An 18,426-nucleotide genomic window follows, 5' to 3' on the forward strand; every position below is an offset into this window, starting at 1 on the left:
GTGGATGGCAAAGGAAAAGTTTTTTCCAAAAGAAAAAGTTTTACGAGGTTCCCACAGTGTTGGTGCTACTATGTTTCCCATTTGTACCCTCAACAAAACCACTGATCTAGGTTCGTTTTGTTTTACTAGCATAACAATTTGGCTACACACCCAATAGACCAGGCTAAATAGGAATAACTCACTACTCAGTAAATTTAAAAGTGCTTGCGCAGAATCTGCGTCTCTCAATCTGCTAAAAGAAGTGGTGATTGACGAACCCTGCCATCGCTGGCTGGCTTTTTAGGCTTAGCTGCTGAGGCTAACAGAATCCTGTTTTTTTTAGGCTAATAATAATCCCCAACAGAAATTTGACGTCTGCAAGCAATTCGCCCGAATCTAGCTTGTTTTGTTCTGGTCCAAAATCAGATGCGTAAAGAAGTATGCTATTAGCATTCTTATCTTGGTGCACCGATATTTTTTTACCTAGGGATAGAGGTTGCCGGATAATTTTGGACTGCTTTGTTCTGGACCAGTTTAATTCCATTGGTATATTGCTGAAAGAGTGGAACTATAAACAAGACTTGTGTTTACATGACACAATTTAATTCAGACGCAAGTTTTTATCAAGCCCAAGTTTCTCCAGTTAAGCGTTTGTTTACAAGCTGAAATAGTAATACAATAGAAACCAATATCAGATTTGACATAATGCCACTTATTTTAAACCGTTCATGTGATGTGCTGATCTAATGGTTTCAGACCCTCAAGCAGAAGACGACGATTTGAAGTACAAGTCGGCTCCTCTCGACAACTTCTACGCATACAATGCAGCAGGTGATCCTTACAACCAATCGAGAGCCGCAGCAGCAGGTGAGTTGATTACGGAAGATTTTTGCAAGGTTTTGGAATCGTACAAGAAAATTGCAGATGAACATATAGTACCGCAATATAGTATCATCTATTACTGCATTATAATATTGTATGCACGAGATCTGATGAAATTTAGACGAGCAAGAAATTTTTTCATTTTCCCTGTAATCTGATGGCTATGTTTTTATTGCGTGAACTAGGTCGGCTACACGGTTTTGAGTTAGTATATTTGATCATAACCAACTTCTACAATTATTGCTGCAGTCAAGTTGCAGTGTATTAATTTTACTTGTGCCTTTAGTAGCTATGGGAGCGGGAGATTCATCAGTGACACAACAGCAGCAGGGAGAGATGAGTGGGTTCACGAGGCGCAAGATTGAAGATTTGAAAGAGAAACGGAAAAAGGAGAGAGACGAAAGACGGAACAGTAATCAGAGAGGTGGTGGTGGCGGCACGGTGGATACTAGTAAACCACCCAAAGGCAGGGAAGAGGGTTAGTTAATCCTTGTTGAATTGAAAGGAGCAAGCGTACTCCAAGACAAGAATTTTTGAATGTTCTCAAATAAGATTTCCAGCAATTACTTTTGCTACTCGAAAGGGTTTGGTTTTTAATAGCCGCGTTCTCAATTCTAGGCGGCTATTACAGCGCTCCTAATTACGACTCGAAGAGGAGTATTGGAGAAGTCCTTTTTTAATCAATTTTATTGGAGTGAATTTTGAAGCGGGAAATGAAATACGTGAAAAAATTTGGAGTGATTTTGATGCTGAACAAAATGAAGAGCGGAGCGAAAAGAGAGTGTTGTTTTGTTCATATCGCTGTTTTCTAGAGAGCGAGAAATTGAGGTGTGAAAAAAAATTCTGTAAGCGAGCGAAATTGTTTGTTCACGTGCGGCATTTTAAAGCAATTTTTTTCAGTTTTTTGGTTAAGAGGTTTGGTTATGATTTTCTTATAATTTTAGGCTGGGCTTGGTATGATTTGGAGGTTTCTGGAAATTTATAAGAATTTTATGCTAATTCAGTGGTTTTTCATGTATTTTGCCGATTTTTGGGCTAATTTTTTTGATTTGTTTAAATTTTGTTTTGTTTTACTGCCTCAAATGGGCTTTGAAAAGACCCCTATTACTTGAGCAATTTTTAGTTTACAATTGGCTACAGTTTTGTGGATATAAAGCTCTTTTTTGTTGAGAAATATGGCGAAAATTGGGAATATTTTTCTTAATTTTTTGCTGTTTTTCGTTTTTTTCTGTTCTTTAGACAAGTTTCTTAGCCTATTATGGCTTGCCCATTGTCTTGCGAGCATTTGGGTATCCTATTGGCTGAAAAGAATTTTTCTTTGAATTTATTTGCTTTTGTAATATTAAATTTTTTTTTAACTTTTCCCAATATTTTAGTCGAAGTTGTTGGTAAGAGCTAATTTTTTCATGATTTGGCTTCAAGTGTTTCTAAAATTTCTCATGAGTGTTTTTAGTAGTTATTAGTTGTGTGGATGAAGTAATTTTGGCAGATATAGTTATTTCGTGATCTCAATTTATTGCAAAATTTGATCAGATTTTTTATCATATTTTAATAGATTGATTTTTTGTATTATGGTTTTTTGTTTCAAAATAATCCTAAATTAGTGGAGGCAGGTTTTTTCTGATGAGTAGTTGGATGGCATTTAAGTGGCATTTCACTTCGAGTCGTTTCCGGAATTCTTCCGGCTATGTTTTTTTTACATCGTCTAACAGATTTTTGTTTCGTCTTACCGTGACTTCTTGGTAAGTGACTTTTTCAATGACTTACCTCACTAAAAAAATGACTTCTGAGCTCACTTATGACACTCTAAAATTTTTGAACATTTACTTATTAAAGGTCAATAGTGTGCATCTAAGTAGTGCCAAACATATATGCCCTAATTCTTGATTATTAGAGTCTTGATTTTTTGATTTCGAATATTAATTTTGGGATCTTCTCCGTTTGTGCCCCCACCCCAGTACGTTATGCGCCCCCCCCCCAGTTACAGAGCTCGTGCCATTACATAGTAAGTCATTATGTAAAAAATTATTGCACTTGCATCTGGGGGGTGCAAATAATATGCGCCCACTAAGCCGAGGGGGCACAAACAGAAAGGATCCTAATTTTGAAAAACTTTATCAAGGCTTTCTCCTCATAGAGCTTATGTGTCTCATAAAAATGACAGTCCAAAGCTAACCCAAAATGTCTACTGGTCTATTAAAAGACTGGTGGTTGATATGTCGGTTTTATTTCTATAGTTGTTTCAATTCATGTAACGCCGCGTCTATCGCGGCTATTTTCCGGCAGTCTGCCTGCTATGTTTAATAGCCGCGAAGCGGTAACGGCTATTATTGAGGACATCGTCGTTTTTTTTCAATTGAAAGAATTTGAATTGTGTTGGTGTGCTGTCTTTTTTTAAGATCTGTTCACGCTTTTTTCGGCTTTTTCACGTCAGTGAGAAGTCAAATTAAAGTGGTGATTTTGGTCACACTAAAATAGTAAAGGGAGCGAAAAATTGAGTAGGTTTGAGGCTTGACTTTTTCCAGAATATCTTATTGGAGTTAGAAATTAGTGGCTTGCCAAAGTGGAGTTAGAAATTGGTGTTAGAACAATTTGGCAGTTTTTGAGATGGATTTTTTTCAGGTGCGTCAATTTGACTTCTATTCTCAGAGTTTCCTCTCCTTCAGTGCTTTTAAGACGGTACATATGTGTTCTAATTGTGCCTATTTACCTTTGCTTGAATTCATTAAGGTGCAGCTGAAACTTTTTTTGACTTGGCCACTATTTGTTGTCATAAAATATTAGTGAATTTTAGATTTTCCCCCTTTTTTAAAAATTATCTTGTCATCAGATCACTTAGTATCATCAGTCGCAGGTCTAATTGGTTGCTAATGAGGCATAAAAGAACCTAATTAACGGCTTGAGTTAATATTAGCTCTACGCATGACTTACCTCAATCTCAAAAAGAGTTCTTTTGTTCATGCGCGTGATTAAATTTTTGGTCACACTTGACTTACCTCACTCTCAAAAATGACTTTCTCACTTTGAAATTGACTTTTATTTACTCTAATTCAAAGAGATAAGGTCAAATTGTCGTGCCACTCTAAATGAAGGCTATTTGAGAGCAGCTAAATGAGGCAGCATAAACTTATGCAGATTTTTAATCAAAATATTACATATCAGTCTTCAATGAACAGAAGAATTTTTTTGGCCTGTCTTACTGTTTTTTGAGACTGCAGATCTACGAAGCTATTGCGGCTATTTTCTGGCAATCTGATGCTTCTAATGGGGGTTAAGTTTATCGACTGAATTGTTTTTGTTCAAAACCAGTGCTTTTTATGGATTTGACACTGCATGTTTTCAATAATAATTATCGAATTTTTTGAGTTTTGCGAGACTTTCTTCTCAATTTTGTCGTCTTAACTCTTAGTCTCATTATTGGCAGGCCTCATTGGTTGATGAAAAGACTTCAACTAAAGCCAGTCATTTCAATTCATAGCTCTTGCTTTTTTGTGACTTATACGCTTGTTCGTTTTTAAAAAAAGAATCGTAGCCGCACAGCGATAGCTGGGGCTATTATTGGCCTTCTCTTGTTTTTTTACAATTCAAAGAATTTGAATTTCATTGGGATTGGATTGGATTTTTTTATAAATGGTTTTCCCAATCCAGTCATAGTCTGTTCTAGGCCTAGTTTTCTGTTTAGTCAATGAAATTTCTTTGAGTTGTACGTCCGGACTTGTCCTGCTATGTTTTTTTTCATTTCGTACGCAATTTTTGTTACGACCATTTGACGTCACAACCACTTCAAATCTGCTTTTTGTTCATTCGTTCATGCATTTTCAGCTGAAGTGCGTGCGTGACGTCATTTTTCGCTCTTAGTGGAGCGAGTTTTTTTGTTCAATCGCGTGATTAAATTTTTGGTCACACTTGACTTAACCTCACTCAAAAATGACTTCCTCGCTTTGAAGTTGACTTTTTTACTTTCATTCAAAGAGATAAGGTCAAATGGCTGTGTGTCACGCTAAATGAAGGTTATTTGAGATCAGCTAATAGAGGCAGCAATAACTTATACAGATTTCTAATCAAAATATAACATATCATTCTTCAATGAAAAGACGAATTTTTTGGTCTTCCTTTACCGTTTTTTTGTGACTGCAGATCTACGAAGCTATGGTGCCCATTTTCTGATGCTGCTAATAGGGGTTAAGTTTATCGATTGAATCGTTTTTGTTCAAAGCCAGTTCTTATGATGGATTTGACACTAATTGTTTTCAATATTAATTATTGAATTTTTTGAGTTTTTCTTTTCAATTTTGTCGTCTTATTTGTCGTCTTTAAGACTTCAATTAAAGCAAGTTGTTTCTGTTCGTAGCTCTTGCTTTTTGTGACTTATACGCTTGTTCGTTTTTAAAAAGCTTCTTAGTGATTTTTCTAATTTTGCTAGTTTTTGTTTTACTTATTGCTGACTAATCATTTAATCTCATTGATGACAGGTCTCAGAAGTGATCATTGAGGACTCAATTAATTGGTGTATTTGTATCCTTGAGTAGCTGTTGCGTTCTAAGACTTCTATACTATGTGTTTTCAAAAGGTTTCAATGAGTTTAATTGCGGTTTTTGTTTATTTTTGTCTCATTCTTATTTTGTGACAGGTTGCTGATCAGTTGAGTTCGTAGCATTTTTTTTGGATATTGATCCTGTATTTTCAAAAAATAAAAGTTGAATTTTTAACCTTGCTTGTTTTTGTTGTTGTGTTTTATTGCTTAGTCTCACTACTAACAGCTATCATTTGCCTTTCAAAGCGGACTAATTGGTTGTTAGGTCATAAATGAATACATGTCCTGCTTGACATGACTGGTAAGAAATGACTTGTCCTGCTTGTATTCTAGGACTTGTCCTGCTATGTTTTTTTTGTCTACACCGATTATTCCTACGACCGGACTTCTTGGAAATGTTTTTTTAATGACTTCAGTGACTTTACTGCTTTGCAGTTGGAATTTGTGTGCGTGACGTCATTTCTGCGGGGCGATTTTCGGGCAATGTTTTTCAGCGGGAGCTAATTTGTTTTACCGTTTTTATAGCTGCAAAGATGATATTAGAAATATTGCAGTTGGCTGATATTAGTAATATTGCAGTAAGAATTTGGATTGTATTGGGGCGCTCGTTTTTACAACTCGAAGAGTATTGGTTTTGTTCAAGTTTTTCACCGGAAATACTGTTTGCTCAGGCGGCGTTTTGACAAAAAAGCAACCTCTAGTAAAGTTGCGTTTTTAACTAGTTTCTGAGCCAGATATAAACGTATTTAGCTCAATGTTTATTATGTGTGGTCAGCCTCTTAAAGACTATTTGTTTAGGTCTTTTTAAAAATTTGTTTTACCTTTTGATCATGTTTTTGGATTCACATGTGTCACGATTTTCACGTCTGACTACCTCACTCACTGTTTCAACTAGATGGTATTTGGAATTCGTTCAGCAATATTACGCAATGTTGTTCAAGGTCAAAAAGCGAAAGCAAAGGAAATTGGCTACCAGTAAATCTGTTTCTTTTTTTTAGTTATCTTTTCACGAAATCGTAACAATAATTGATATCATCGGCCTTCTATTGCAACGAAATTTGATCCATTTAATGGTTTTGCGCTGCTAATAGTTTTTATGCTTAAACATTTGTTTCCGTTCACGACCAGTAAATATCGTCCTAATTAATTTGTAGTTTTTTTTCGCACTATCCCCTATTGTAACTAAGAGAAATTTTCTGATTTTTTGTGCTTTATAGCGTTAAATAGTATGACTTGCTCGAAGATTTCAGTATCGCGTAGTCACGTGTTTTAATGACTTCCACGTAAAAGAAGGAAAAAGCATTTTGGTTTCGAAATTGCTTTTCTGATGTTTTGCTCGTGCTATGGGGCCGGCCCTCTGCTCTGCTGAAAATCAGAGGCTATAGCTTTTAAAATATATGCCTGGGCAGGTTATTGGATTCTTAATTTCTGAAATTCAGCGTGTCCTGCTATTTTTTAATTCATCTTTCCTATTTTCGTTACCACCATTAGCTCACGTGCCAAAAATTTAACCTTTGACATTTTTGGTGACTTCTACCACTGTGCGTCTATATTTGTGGGTGGGGTCATTTGATACTATATTATTCACAGGTTTTTCGGTCATCTGTGTGACTTGAGTATACAAGACCTACCGCCACTCAATTAGTTGATTTCTGCACACACTTTTTAAACTAAATTGATAATAAAAATCTAAATGAATTGAATAGAGGTCATTCAAGCGTGACAAATGTAGAGCTATTTTACTTGCAAGACGTTATTAATGGCCGCCGTCAGCCTATCAACGGATTTTACTTAAGCGCTCTCCTTTTTTACAATCCAAAGTATTTGGATTATATTGGTGTGTTGTCTTTTTAAGATCTCACGCATTTTTCGGATGTCTTTTAGCTTTCGAAAAGGGATACACAGGTAAACCTCGACGGGCAATAAGTTTCTAGGGAATTCCTCAGCTATTTTTTAGTAGTCTTTAAAGTGCTTAATATATTGCAGTTGCTGGGAACGTCTAAACTCAAGGTGAAAAGGTCATTTTGAAGTTTTTGACCCCAAAATTGTGTCCTTTTTTGAGTTTTTGTCTTGAACAGGACTTCAATTACATTTTTGATCTGTATATGTTTTGGTAATTTAAACTTAATTACAAAAATAAATTCAGATTTTGAAAATGTCAATTCGAGGTTTGTGAGTCAGTGAATTGTTTTTAGTTCTTAAAAATAGGTTACTGGATATGTTTAGTGGCAATGGTTTGGTTTTCAACATGTAATATCACGAATTTTAGCAATTTTTTGATAGAAAATGCAATTTTTAGTTTTGAAAATGTTTCTTGTTTCTAGTTTTTCAGACTCAGGGGGCAAGGTAACCTACTTTAGGGTGTAGTTTACTAATAAGTTACTGAATAGTTGCGGATGGCCCTGGAATGGTTTTCAACAATTTAATATTAAGAGTTTTAGCGATTTGTTTAATCAAATTTTCCATTTGTTTCAAGTTTTTTGAAAATTTTCTCTTCCGATTTTATCGCTCTTTACGGGCAAATGAAACTTTTATAGGCTTGAAATTGAGTTAGTGGAAAGTTTCTGGAGACAATGCAATGGTTTTGAGAAACCTAAATAATCAAACAAAGTAAACAAAAATATAATCTCTGCTATGACTCTTGAAGCTTTAACCCTGAAGACCAGACTCGATCCATTTAAGTAAACACATGAAACCACGCGAAGCCTTGAAAGGGGTTTACTGGCCAATGAAACTAGAAAAACTCAAGGAATAGGACAATGAGTTGGAAATTGCAATATTTGTTGACGGTTTCCAAATTTTGCGAATTACCATAAACGTATTTATAAACACTGAAGGAGGTTACCTGACCCACTGAGTCTGGGCATTAAGTGCTCTTAGAGCATTTCTGCTCAATAGTCTCCAAGTATGTGATTCACAAAAACTGTTTTGGAGACTTATGCTTTTGGTGTGAAGGGCGGTTCTTAGTAGCTGACACCCCACCCTCAACCATACACACCCCCCCCCCACCACATCAGCCCCTCCTCTCACTTCAACTCCCCCAATCCCCGCCCCTGCACATCTATCAGGCCGTAAGGGCCTCGTGCAGCCAAAAACCGCCTCACCGTTGACGCAGCCTCCCTCACTGTTGCCCCCTGCCCTAGTGCTGCCCCACGGTCCACCCCACCCCCCGCTTGACTAGCTACTGACGAAGCCAACCCGTCGTTTGAGAGCAATTCGCCCGACGTTAGTCGGTTATGTTTGCTGTTTCAATGCCAATGTGCTTCAAGTTTGTTTATAACTTGAAGTTTGTTTTAAAATAGGTTTTGAAATAGGAAGTTTGTTTTAAATCAGAATATCCTATTTTTAATCGCAGTTGTTTTGTATTTTGATGTTTTTTTTAACTAGCGGGCCTCAATAGGCTATATTGCGGCTGTTCTACGGTAACAGGCCGGATACTCAACAAAATTTATCTTATTAATAGCCGCCCTCATCTTCTCAGCCGGCTCCTATTTTTTAATAGCCGCACAGCGATAGCTGGGGCTATTATTGGCCTTCTCTTGGTTTTTTTTTTCATTTCGTCGTCATTATTTTTGTTACGACCATATGACGTCACAGCCACTTTTTGTTCATTCGTTCATGCAATTTCAACTGACTTGCATGTGTGACGTCATTTTTCGCTCTTAGTGGAGCGAGTTCTTTTGTTCATGCGCGTGATTAAATTTTTGGTCACACTTGACTTACCTCACTCTCAAAAATGACTTTCTCACTTTGAAGTTGACTTTTATTTACTTTAATTCAAAGAGATAAGGTCAAATGGGTGTGTGTCACTCTAAATGAAGGTTATTTGAAAGCAGCTAATAGAGGCAGCAAAAACTTATACAGATTTTTAATAAACAAAATATAACATATCGGCCTTCAATGAAAAGACGAATTTTTTTATCTGTCTTTACTGTTCTTTTAGACTGCAGATCTACAAAGCTATTGCTGCTATTTTCTGGCAATCTGCCAGCTATGTTTTTGGTGTAATCTTTTCTTTGCCTATAATAACTGCTGTTTTTAACTGCTCTTGGACGAAGTTCATAGCAATTATTGTAAACGTGTGTGTCTTTTTTTATGCAATTTTTTTTCTTGACATTTTTGCGCTTTTCTTCTAGAACATTCTTTGACTTCTCAAGTGACTTTTTTACGCTTTCGTTCATCCTTTTTGAGCAATCTCTATTGCTCTCACTCCGAAGTAAAGTGGGTAGTGCGGGTGCCTAGGGATTGGGAGGGCAAGGGTTCGAATGCCGTTGAGGGCTAGTGTGTGTCACTCTAATTGAAGGTTATTTGAGATCAGCTAATAGAGGCAGAGGCAGCAATAACTTTACAGATTTTTAATCAAAATATAACAGATCAGCCTTCAATGAAAAGACGAATTTTTTGGTCTGTCCTGTTTACTGTTTTTTTAGACTGCCGATCTACGAATCTATTGCGGCTATTTTCTGGCAATCTGCCAGCTATGTTTTTTTACTTCGTCGAATAAAAAAATGTTTCGCTTTACCTCATTTTGCCGCTTTTTCAACATTTTGCGTGATATCTTTTTGACTTCTCTAGGCTAGCTTCTCTCATTCTGCTAAAAGTGATTTTGAACATCAGTTGCTCAGCAAAGCAATTCAAAATGAACAGAGTCAGTATAAAAAATTGAAGTCAGAAGTAGAAACGGGATAAACCCATAAAGCCCAATTTTAGATGCCCGCTATTTGAACGGCGTTCCTAGTTACCATGTCTAATGCTTATTGGTATTGATAGTAGCCCCTGTAGCCTCTCTCTCTCTCTCTAAGAAAAAGAATTACGTTATGTTCAACTACGAAATGCCATCAAAATAAATCGGACTTAAATGTTTTTGTACAAAAAATTTTTTTTTCAATATCTTCTATTCTTTCAATCCCAATCATGCTTATTGGAATCAACTCCGGCTATTTTCCGGCAATCTGCCGGGTATGTCCAGATTTTCGACTGTTTAAGACAAGTTTTTCTGCCTGTCGCTAATGTTTAATTGCTCTCTATATTATTCCTGTGGTCTTCTTGAGTGCGATTTTTGTGCTACCATCTTTTCGTCTGATCATTTTTTTTCGTGTTATTACTTGACATCGTCCTGAAAAACGGGATAAACAAGTAAAGCCAGAGGACATTAAGTTCTTTTAGAGCGATTCGTCGGAACTGTTTAAGAGACATAAACTCACGGTGTGAAGGTTGGTGCGGTTCTTAGAGTTTGACCCCATCATACTTAACGTTGAGCAATTACTCATTAAAGACTTCCTGGTGCTCAAATGTACGAATTATGATGTTTCAGCGTGGGTAGTGGACGCTAACACGGAAACGAGTAGAACATCTTTGGGCTCTGCACCCACAGCCGGCAAGCATGCCAACTCCAACCAGCAGCAGCAGTCTATTAACCCACAGCAGAATCACACGTCGCAGTCCTCTCAGGGACCAAAACACAAGTCCAGTTTGTAAGTTGTTTAACAAACCGCTTCATTTTGTGCGCCTTCGAACTCTACACGTGGAAAATTCACTTTCTTTCCGATATGAGTTTGTATAATTGCTCTCTAGAGAAGTTGTGCAAAATTTTTGCTTGACCGTTTTTGCGCTTTTGTTCTACAACATTCTTTGAACTTTTCACGTCTGTATTCTTTTTTGACTGATCTTAATTGCTCACTCCGAAGTTAAGTCGTTTGCTAAAACAAAAGCGATTGTAAGGTAAGAAAGAACAAGGGCCTGAAAGGCGAGTGGGAAATGATTCTGTCCAGGAATCCGGAGGTCGGTGGTTCGAATCCCTCCCTAGTTGGACGTTTTGCGCCCATAAAGAAAAATTTACATGGGCTATAGCCCCTGAATTTAATTGCCTCGCCTGTTGCTCGAGAGCAATTTGTCCGATGTTAGTCGGTTTATGTTTCTATATTGTACCAAAAAATTCACTTGCAATGTTTAGTCTACTTAATGTGTTTTATGCTGTGGCCAAATTTAATAAAATTGAATAAAATAATGAATTTAAAAACAACGCTAAGAAAACTGGCACTAAAATTGAACGCTGAATCGTCAGTATTGAAGAAACGGAAGCAATGACTAGCATTGAAAATATAATCTTTTGCTGTCAAATTAAATCATGCTGAAATTATAGGCAAAATATTTAAAATTTTGACACAATTGGCTAAAAATGTACCATCTCTTCAATAAAAACAATTTAAAATAGGTAAAATTAAGCATAGTGACCTTGAGGGGCTGGTGGCAACCAATACTGCCTCCTTTGACTGAGAAATCGGTCAGAAAAGCAATTATAATAGGGGAATGCAAAATACAGTTGAGTATAGAATTTGAAAATAGTTCAAAACAATAAAAATGAGCCACTCTTCAACTAATTATGTATTATATCTTTTATTAATAGCCGCCCTCATCTTCTCAGCCGGCTATTATAGCGCTCCTATTTTTTTTTTTTTTACTTCGTCGAATAAAAAAATGTTTCGCTTTACCTCATTTTGCCGCCTTTTCAATATTTTGCGTGAAATCTTTTTGACTTCTCTAGGCTAGTTTCTCTCTTCTCTCATTCTGCTAAAAGTGATTTTGAACATCAGTTGCTCAGCAAAGCAATTCAAAATGAACAGAGTTAGTACAAAAATGGATGTCAGAAATAGAAACGGGATAAACCCATAAAGCCCAATTTTAGATGCCCGCAATTTGAACGTCGTTCCTATAAGTCTTATTTACCATCTCTAATGCTTATTGTTATTGATGGTAGCCCCTGTAGCCTCTCTCTAAAACAGAAGTATGTTCAACCACGAAATGCCATTAAAATAAATCGGACTTAAAAAATGTTTTTGTACAAAATTTTTTTTTTCAATATCTTCTGTTATTTCAATCCCAATCATGCTTATTGGAGTCAACGGCGGCTATTTTCCAGCAATCTGCTGGGTATGTTGAATAGCCGCACAGCGATAGCTGGGGCTATTATTGCTCTTCTCCTGTTTTTTTTTCAGTTCAAAGAGTTTGAATTGTATTGGGGCGCTGTGTTTTTAAGATCTGTTAACACATTTCATGATTTTTGATAATGATTTTGGTCACGCCGAAACAGGAAATGGAGCGAAAAAACGAGTAGTTTTGCGGCGTGAAATTTTTTCGCTCTTTTTATAAAGTAAAGTGAGAAAACGGTGTTCGAACAAAAATTCGCTTTCTTGCTAGTGGTTTTTTTGTTCACATGCGGCAATTTCACTGTGATTTTTACTGTTTTTTTCGATTTTTTGGATTGGATTTTTTTCATTTTTCTTAAATGGTTTTCCCAATCCAGTCATAGTCCGTTCTAGGTCTAGTTTTCTGTTTAGTCAATGAAAATTCTTTGAGTTGTACGTCAGGACTTGTCCTGCTATGTTTTTTTTTTATTTCGTACGCAATTTTTGTTACGACCAGATGACGTCACAACCACTTCAAATCTGCCTTTTGTTCATTCGTTCATGCAATTTCAACTGAATTGCATGCGTGGGGTCATTTTTCGATCTTATTGGAGCGAGTTTTTTTGTTCATTTGCGTGATTAAATTAAAGGTCACACTTGACTTACTTCACTCTCGAAAATGACTTCCTCACTTTGAAATTGACTTTCATTTACTTCAATTCAAAGAGATAAGGTCAAATTGGTGTGTGTCACTGTAAATGAAGGTTATTTGAGAGCAGCTAATAGAGGCAGCAAAAATTTATACAGATTTTTATTCAAAATATAACCTATCAGCCTTCAATGAAAAGACGATTTTTTTTGGTCTGTCTTTTTTACTTTTTATAGCTGCGAAGCTGTAAGCTGAGCGTAGCTATATTGCGGTGCTCTTGGTTTTTTTTGTTTCGTCGTCTGACGCTTTATTTTCGTTTTACATTTGTTCTAGAACATTCTGTCTCGTCACTGCTTAAATGGCTTTTTCGCGCTTGATTTCACGCTTTCTGCGTGACCTAAATTGCGGTTATTCAGAGACAGAATCTGTTCCTAAAACAAAGTTGATTGTAAGAAAACAGATTGTATGGTCCGACAGCCGAGTGGTTAAGGCGACTGGCTGTTAATCCGGAGATCGCCGGTTCGAGACGCGACAGGGAAACTGTTTTTTTGCACCCAAAAACAACCTCCTTTGAAATAAACTTGTAAGTTTTATAGGCGGCGGCGATAACTATTATCAACTCACTTCTGTGTCTTTTTCCATCTGTATTTTACGGCACGCAAGTCTATTTCGCAGCTATTCCGGCAATCTGCCGGCTATGTTTTTTATACTGCAGATCTATGAAGCTATTGCGGCTATTTTCTGGCAATCTGCCAGCTATGTTTCAAAACATATCCAAAATATTAATAGAAATATATTATATTAAGAAAACCAATTTGGCTTAATAAACAGAATCACAAGCAGAAAACTGCTTAACAATAGCTTAAGCATAATATGCGGACAGAAATCTTGCTCGCTGATATTTTTTTACTTTTATATTTTCTTATCTCATTCTGCTTCAAAAGATTGTCAAGAACAGACACTCTTTTCGACCCTCGATTTTCTTCGCGAAACCAGCTTCTTCAAAATTTATTAACAAGTAACATCCTGGTTCTTTTTTCGCTCGCTCACCCTATCAAGAAAAAGATGACGCCCCTTGAAGTCATAAAAAGAGGAAGAATAAATAATTTTCCTCACCTCAGAAATTGATAGAGAAAAATCTGAGTGACAATTTTGGACTATAACGACATCAAAACAAATTGTGTTCTACCGTGATGAAAATATCAATTTCTGAAAATCAAAGAAAAGAATTGTTTCAATAATATCAATGCTGCGTTAACAATTATTGCATGGCAGAATTTCTGAGCATAATTTTTTTGGTAATAGTGACAAGCAATAATGTTCGGATTTTTATTGTTTTCTCAATATAAGCTGGACTTTTTTCCCTCTAAATTAATTTGTGATAGAAAAAAAGGATGAATTATTTACGGAGGATGCTATCGACGCCTTAAAGAAAAAAGAACATCACATTTTGGTTACTGAGAACAATATGTCTGATCTCTTTATGCTTTTATGTTATTTGTATTCTCATAATAGGATGCTGTCTCCTGTTCATATCAATTGTCATCTACTGTGCAATGCTCTCACTCCTTTTAGGCCTGACTATTGGCCGAACAGGTAATATCGCTTTCTATGCCATCATTGCCTCCATCATCTGAATGCTCTTCAATTCTCAAGTTGATTTGCATACCTTTCCTGCGCATTCTTAACATATATATTATTCATATTCCTACTTCGACCAATTTTGCGTATCTAATGCGATCTTCCATCTCTTTGCACATCATATGAACATGTCAACATGTCTGCACATTGTGCCACATCAGATGTCACTTTTGTGGATTGTATAGGGTCTCTGAAAACTTGTTAGGTGCTTCCAGTAGAAGTGTGTAGCAAATATTTCAGTCACATTGTGTTTTAATTAAGCAATTATTGTAAACGTGTGTCTTTTTTATGCAAAATTTTCGCTTGACCGTTTTGACTTTTACGCCCTTGACTTTTTGAGTTTTGTGTGATCTAAAATTTCCTCTCAATCACAATTTCAAGCAGCTGAACTCAATTGGCGGCAATTTAATACTCAAGTCAAATTGAAAGGGCGCCGAAACTGGTGCCATCTTTCACTTTGAATCTTAATAGTTGTATCTATTAACCACTGTGGTTATTTGAAGTCCACTATTGAACTCCTTAGTCCCATTAGGCTCCCCTGCCCCCCCCCCGCCGACTGAAGCAGGCTGCTACTGATTAGAGCTTCCACTAGTTGCTCGAGAGCAATTCTTCCGACGTTTAGTCGGTTATGTTTATACAATGTTATATCAATTTTAGTCTAACCGAGTCAACTTTGATTTATTTTGGCGCCTAAATGCCTAATTTTAGCTTCCTCCGGCCCCAAGTTGTTGGAGTTTACAGTCAAACACATTCCTCTCGTTTGAGAGCACTTACGACGTTAGTGAGTTTTGTCAAGTGTTGTTAAAGAATTTTAAATGAACTCTTATTCTAATTTAAAACCATAATTTCCTATTTCCCCCATGATATTTAATTTGCGTGAACTTATCTGCACCCAGCGAGAGTTTTGGACTGTTCTAATTGCTCCTGTCAATTAGTGAGCCCAATTAGTTGAACGGATGTAGAGCTGCGCCGGGCTATGTCACTTGTACAAAATCAAGACTGGTCAGTTTACAATTACTGGCATTTATATCTAATAAAAAATGTTTTATAAAGTGATTACCCAAGATCGCATATGTGCAGTTCTAATGAAAGTGGAACCTTCATGTTTTACAGTCCTTGACCTTAATTATTGTTAAACCAAATTGTCACGATTCAATTTCAACCAACAATTAAATTGAAACGGAAAGGTGACCACTGATAAATTGTATCAATTAGTGAGCCCAATTAGTTTTAATTGCTCTCGAAGAGAAGCAATTATTGTAGACGTCTTTTTTATGCAAAATGTACGCTTCACCGTTTTGACTTTTCGAGTGACTTTTACGCCCTTGATTTTTTCGTTTCGCTTGATATAAAATTCTCTTTCAATCACACTTTCAAGCAGCTGAACGCAATTGGCGGCAATGTAATACTAAAAGTCAAATAAAAACTGAGCCGAAACCGTTGCTATTTTTCACTTTCTTAATAGTGGTATATGGTAACCTCTAATTTGGTTATTTGAAGCCCACTAAACTTCTTAGATCCATTTAGCCCCCCTGCCCGACTGAAGCAGGCTGCAATTGATTAGAGATCCCTTTAGTCGTTCAAGAGCAATTCTTCCGACGTTTAGTCGGTTATGTTTGCTATAAATAGCCGCCCTCATCTTCTCAACCGGCTATTATAGCGCTCCTACTTTTTTTTTACTTCGTCTAACTTTTTTTCGCATTACTCATTTTGCCGCTTTTTCGACATTTTGCGTGAAATCTTTTTGACTTCTCTAGGCTAGTTTCACTCTGCTGTCATTCTGCTCAAAGTCCTTTTAAACAGCAGCTGCTCAGCAAAGCAATTCAAAATGAAGAGGCAGTATTAGAAAAATCAAAGTCAGAAATAGAAACGGGATTCAACCCATAAAGCCCATTTATAGATGCCCGGTACTTGAACTTTGTTCTCATAAGTTTTAGTTACTATCTATAATGTTTATTGGTATTGATACTAGACCCTGTAACCTCTCTTTGAGAGACAGGAGTATGTTTTCAATTACGAAATGACATCAAATTAAATCGCACTTAAAAATGTTTTTATACGAAAATCAATTTTTGTTGATATTTTCTTTTCTTTCAATCCCAATAGAGTTATGGGAATCAACTGCTTCTGTTTTCCGGCAATCTGCCGGGTATGTTTGTTTTCTGCTCACTAATTGATATGAGCAATTTGATCAGATCAAAACTCTCGATGGGTGTAGTTAATGTCACGCAAATCAAAAATCATGGGGGAAGATAGGAAATTACGGCTTGAACTTAGAATAAGAGTTCATTCAGAATTCTCTAGCAACACTTGACAAAACTCACTAACGTCGTAATTGCTCTCAAAAGAGAGGAGTGTGTTTGATTGTTAACTCCTTCAACCTGGAATTGGGGGCAAAAATCTATAATCAGGCATTTGGGAGAGTAAATAAATCAAAGTTGACTCGGTTAGACTAAAATTGATATAACATTGTATAAAAAACATTGTGACTAAAACTATTTAATTTAAATCACAAGGGCGATTAGAAATCAACACTTTGTTCCCTTTGTCATCTGAAGTAAGTATGTTACATCCATGCAGACGTCTTTGCAACCGACTGCTTATTTGAAACCGATTCTTCTCATTTGATCCTATCGCCTCTCTTGAAACATACGCAAACTTACTTTGATTTTTTCAACCGTCTTAAACTTCATGTACAAATGTCTAACAGAGAGGACAGAGCAGAGTACGCGTCTTAGCGGCATTGTTTTCATTAACTTATTTACGCAAATGACTGTAACTTATTAGTAAAGCACTGAGATGCGGCTTGATGATGCATGCAAAGTGATGGTATGTGATGTTTGTTTGTCTGTTTTCTAGTGCCCCGAAGGGTGGTGCCCAGGTTTCACATCCATCGTCATCGTCCTCCTCATCTGCCCAAGGTCAATATCCTCCCCACCACCTTAACCACTCTCAGCATGGAAACAATCACCACACTCAAACCCCACAACTTAGGAGTACTCCGGATGTAGAGCTGCGCCGGGCTATGTCACTTGTACAAAATCAAGACTGGTCAGTTTACAATTACTGGCATTTATATCTAATAAAAAATGTTTTATAAAGTGATTACCCAAGATCGCATATGTGCAGTTCTAATGAAAGTGGAACCTTCATGTTTTACAGTCCTTGACCTTAATTATTGTTAAACCAAATTGTCACGATTCAATTTCAACCAACAATTAAATTGAAACGGAAAGGTGACCACTGATAAATTGTATCAATTAGTGAGCCCAATTAGTTTTAATTGCTCTCGAAGAGAAGCAATTATTGTAGACGTCTTTTTTATGCAAAATGTACGCTTCACCGTTTTGACTTTTCGAGTGACTTTTACGCCCTTGATTTTTTCGTTTCGCTTGATATAAAATTCTCTTTCAATCACACTTTCAAGCAGCTGAACGCAATTGGCGGCAATGTAATACTAAAAGTCAAATAAAAACTGAGCCGAAACCGTTGCTATTTTTCACTTTCTTAATAGTGGTATATGGTAACCTCTAATTTGGTTATTTGAAGCCCACTAAACTTCTTAGATCCATTTAGCCCCCCTGCCCGACTGAAGCAGGCTGCAATTGATTAGAGATCCCTTTAGTCGTTCAAGAGCAATTCTTCCGACGTTTAGTCGGTTATGTTTGTTATTAATAGCCGCCCTCATCTTCTCAGCCGGCTATTATAGCGCTCCTACTTTTTAAAATTCAAAGAATTTGAATTGTATTGGGGCGCTGTCTTTTTTTTAAGATCTGTTCACACATTTTCATGATTTTTGAAGTCAAATTGGAGTAGTGATTTTGGTCACGCCAAAA

The 18,426-nt window shown here is 36.6% G+C and overlaps 1 protein-coding gene across 5 annotated transcripts in view; it reads left to right on the forward strand.

Moving 5' to 3' along the window:
• Positions 1–18,426, forward strand: part of LOC142344802 (TOG array regulator of axonemal microtubules protein 1-like) — a 94,380-nt gene that overhangs the window by 54,110 nt on the left and 21,844 nt on the right. For 3 of the 5 annotated variants that reach the window (XM_075396760.1, XM_075396763.1, XM_075396764.1), the window contains 5 exons: positions 736–846; positions 1,148–1,339; positions 10,710–10,869; positions 14,525–14,545; positions 17,450–17,641. In XM_075396760.1, the coding sequence (XP_075252875.1) occupies positions 736–846; positions 1,148–1,339; positions 10,710–10,869; positions 14,525–14,545; positions 17,450–17,641 (676 nt within the window). The remainder of the gene's footprint in view (positions 1–735; positions 847–1,147; positions 1,340–10,709; positions 10,870–14,524; positions 14,546–17,449; positions 17,642–18,426) is intronic. The other 2 variants (XM_075396761.1, XM_075396762.1) reach the window with 2 other exon arrangements.

This window comes from Convolutriloba macropyga, chromosome 8 (assembly GCF_964194025.1).
Source record: "Convolutriloba macropyga chromosome 8, txConMacr16.3, whole genome shotgun sequence".
Taxonomy (NCBI): domain Eukaryota; kingdom Metazoa; phylum Xenacoelomorpha; order Acoela; family Convolutidae; genus Convolutriloba; species Convolutriloba macropyga.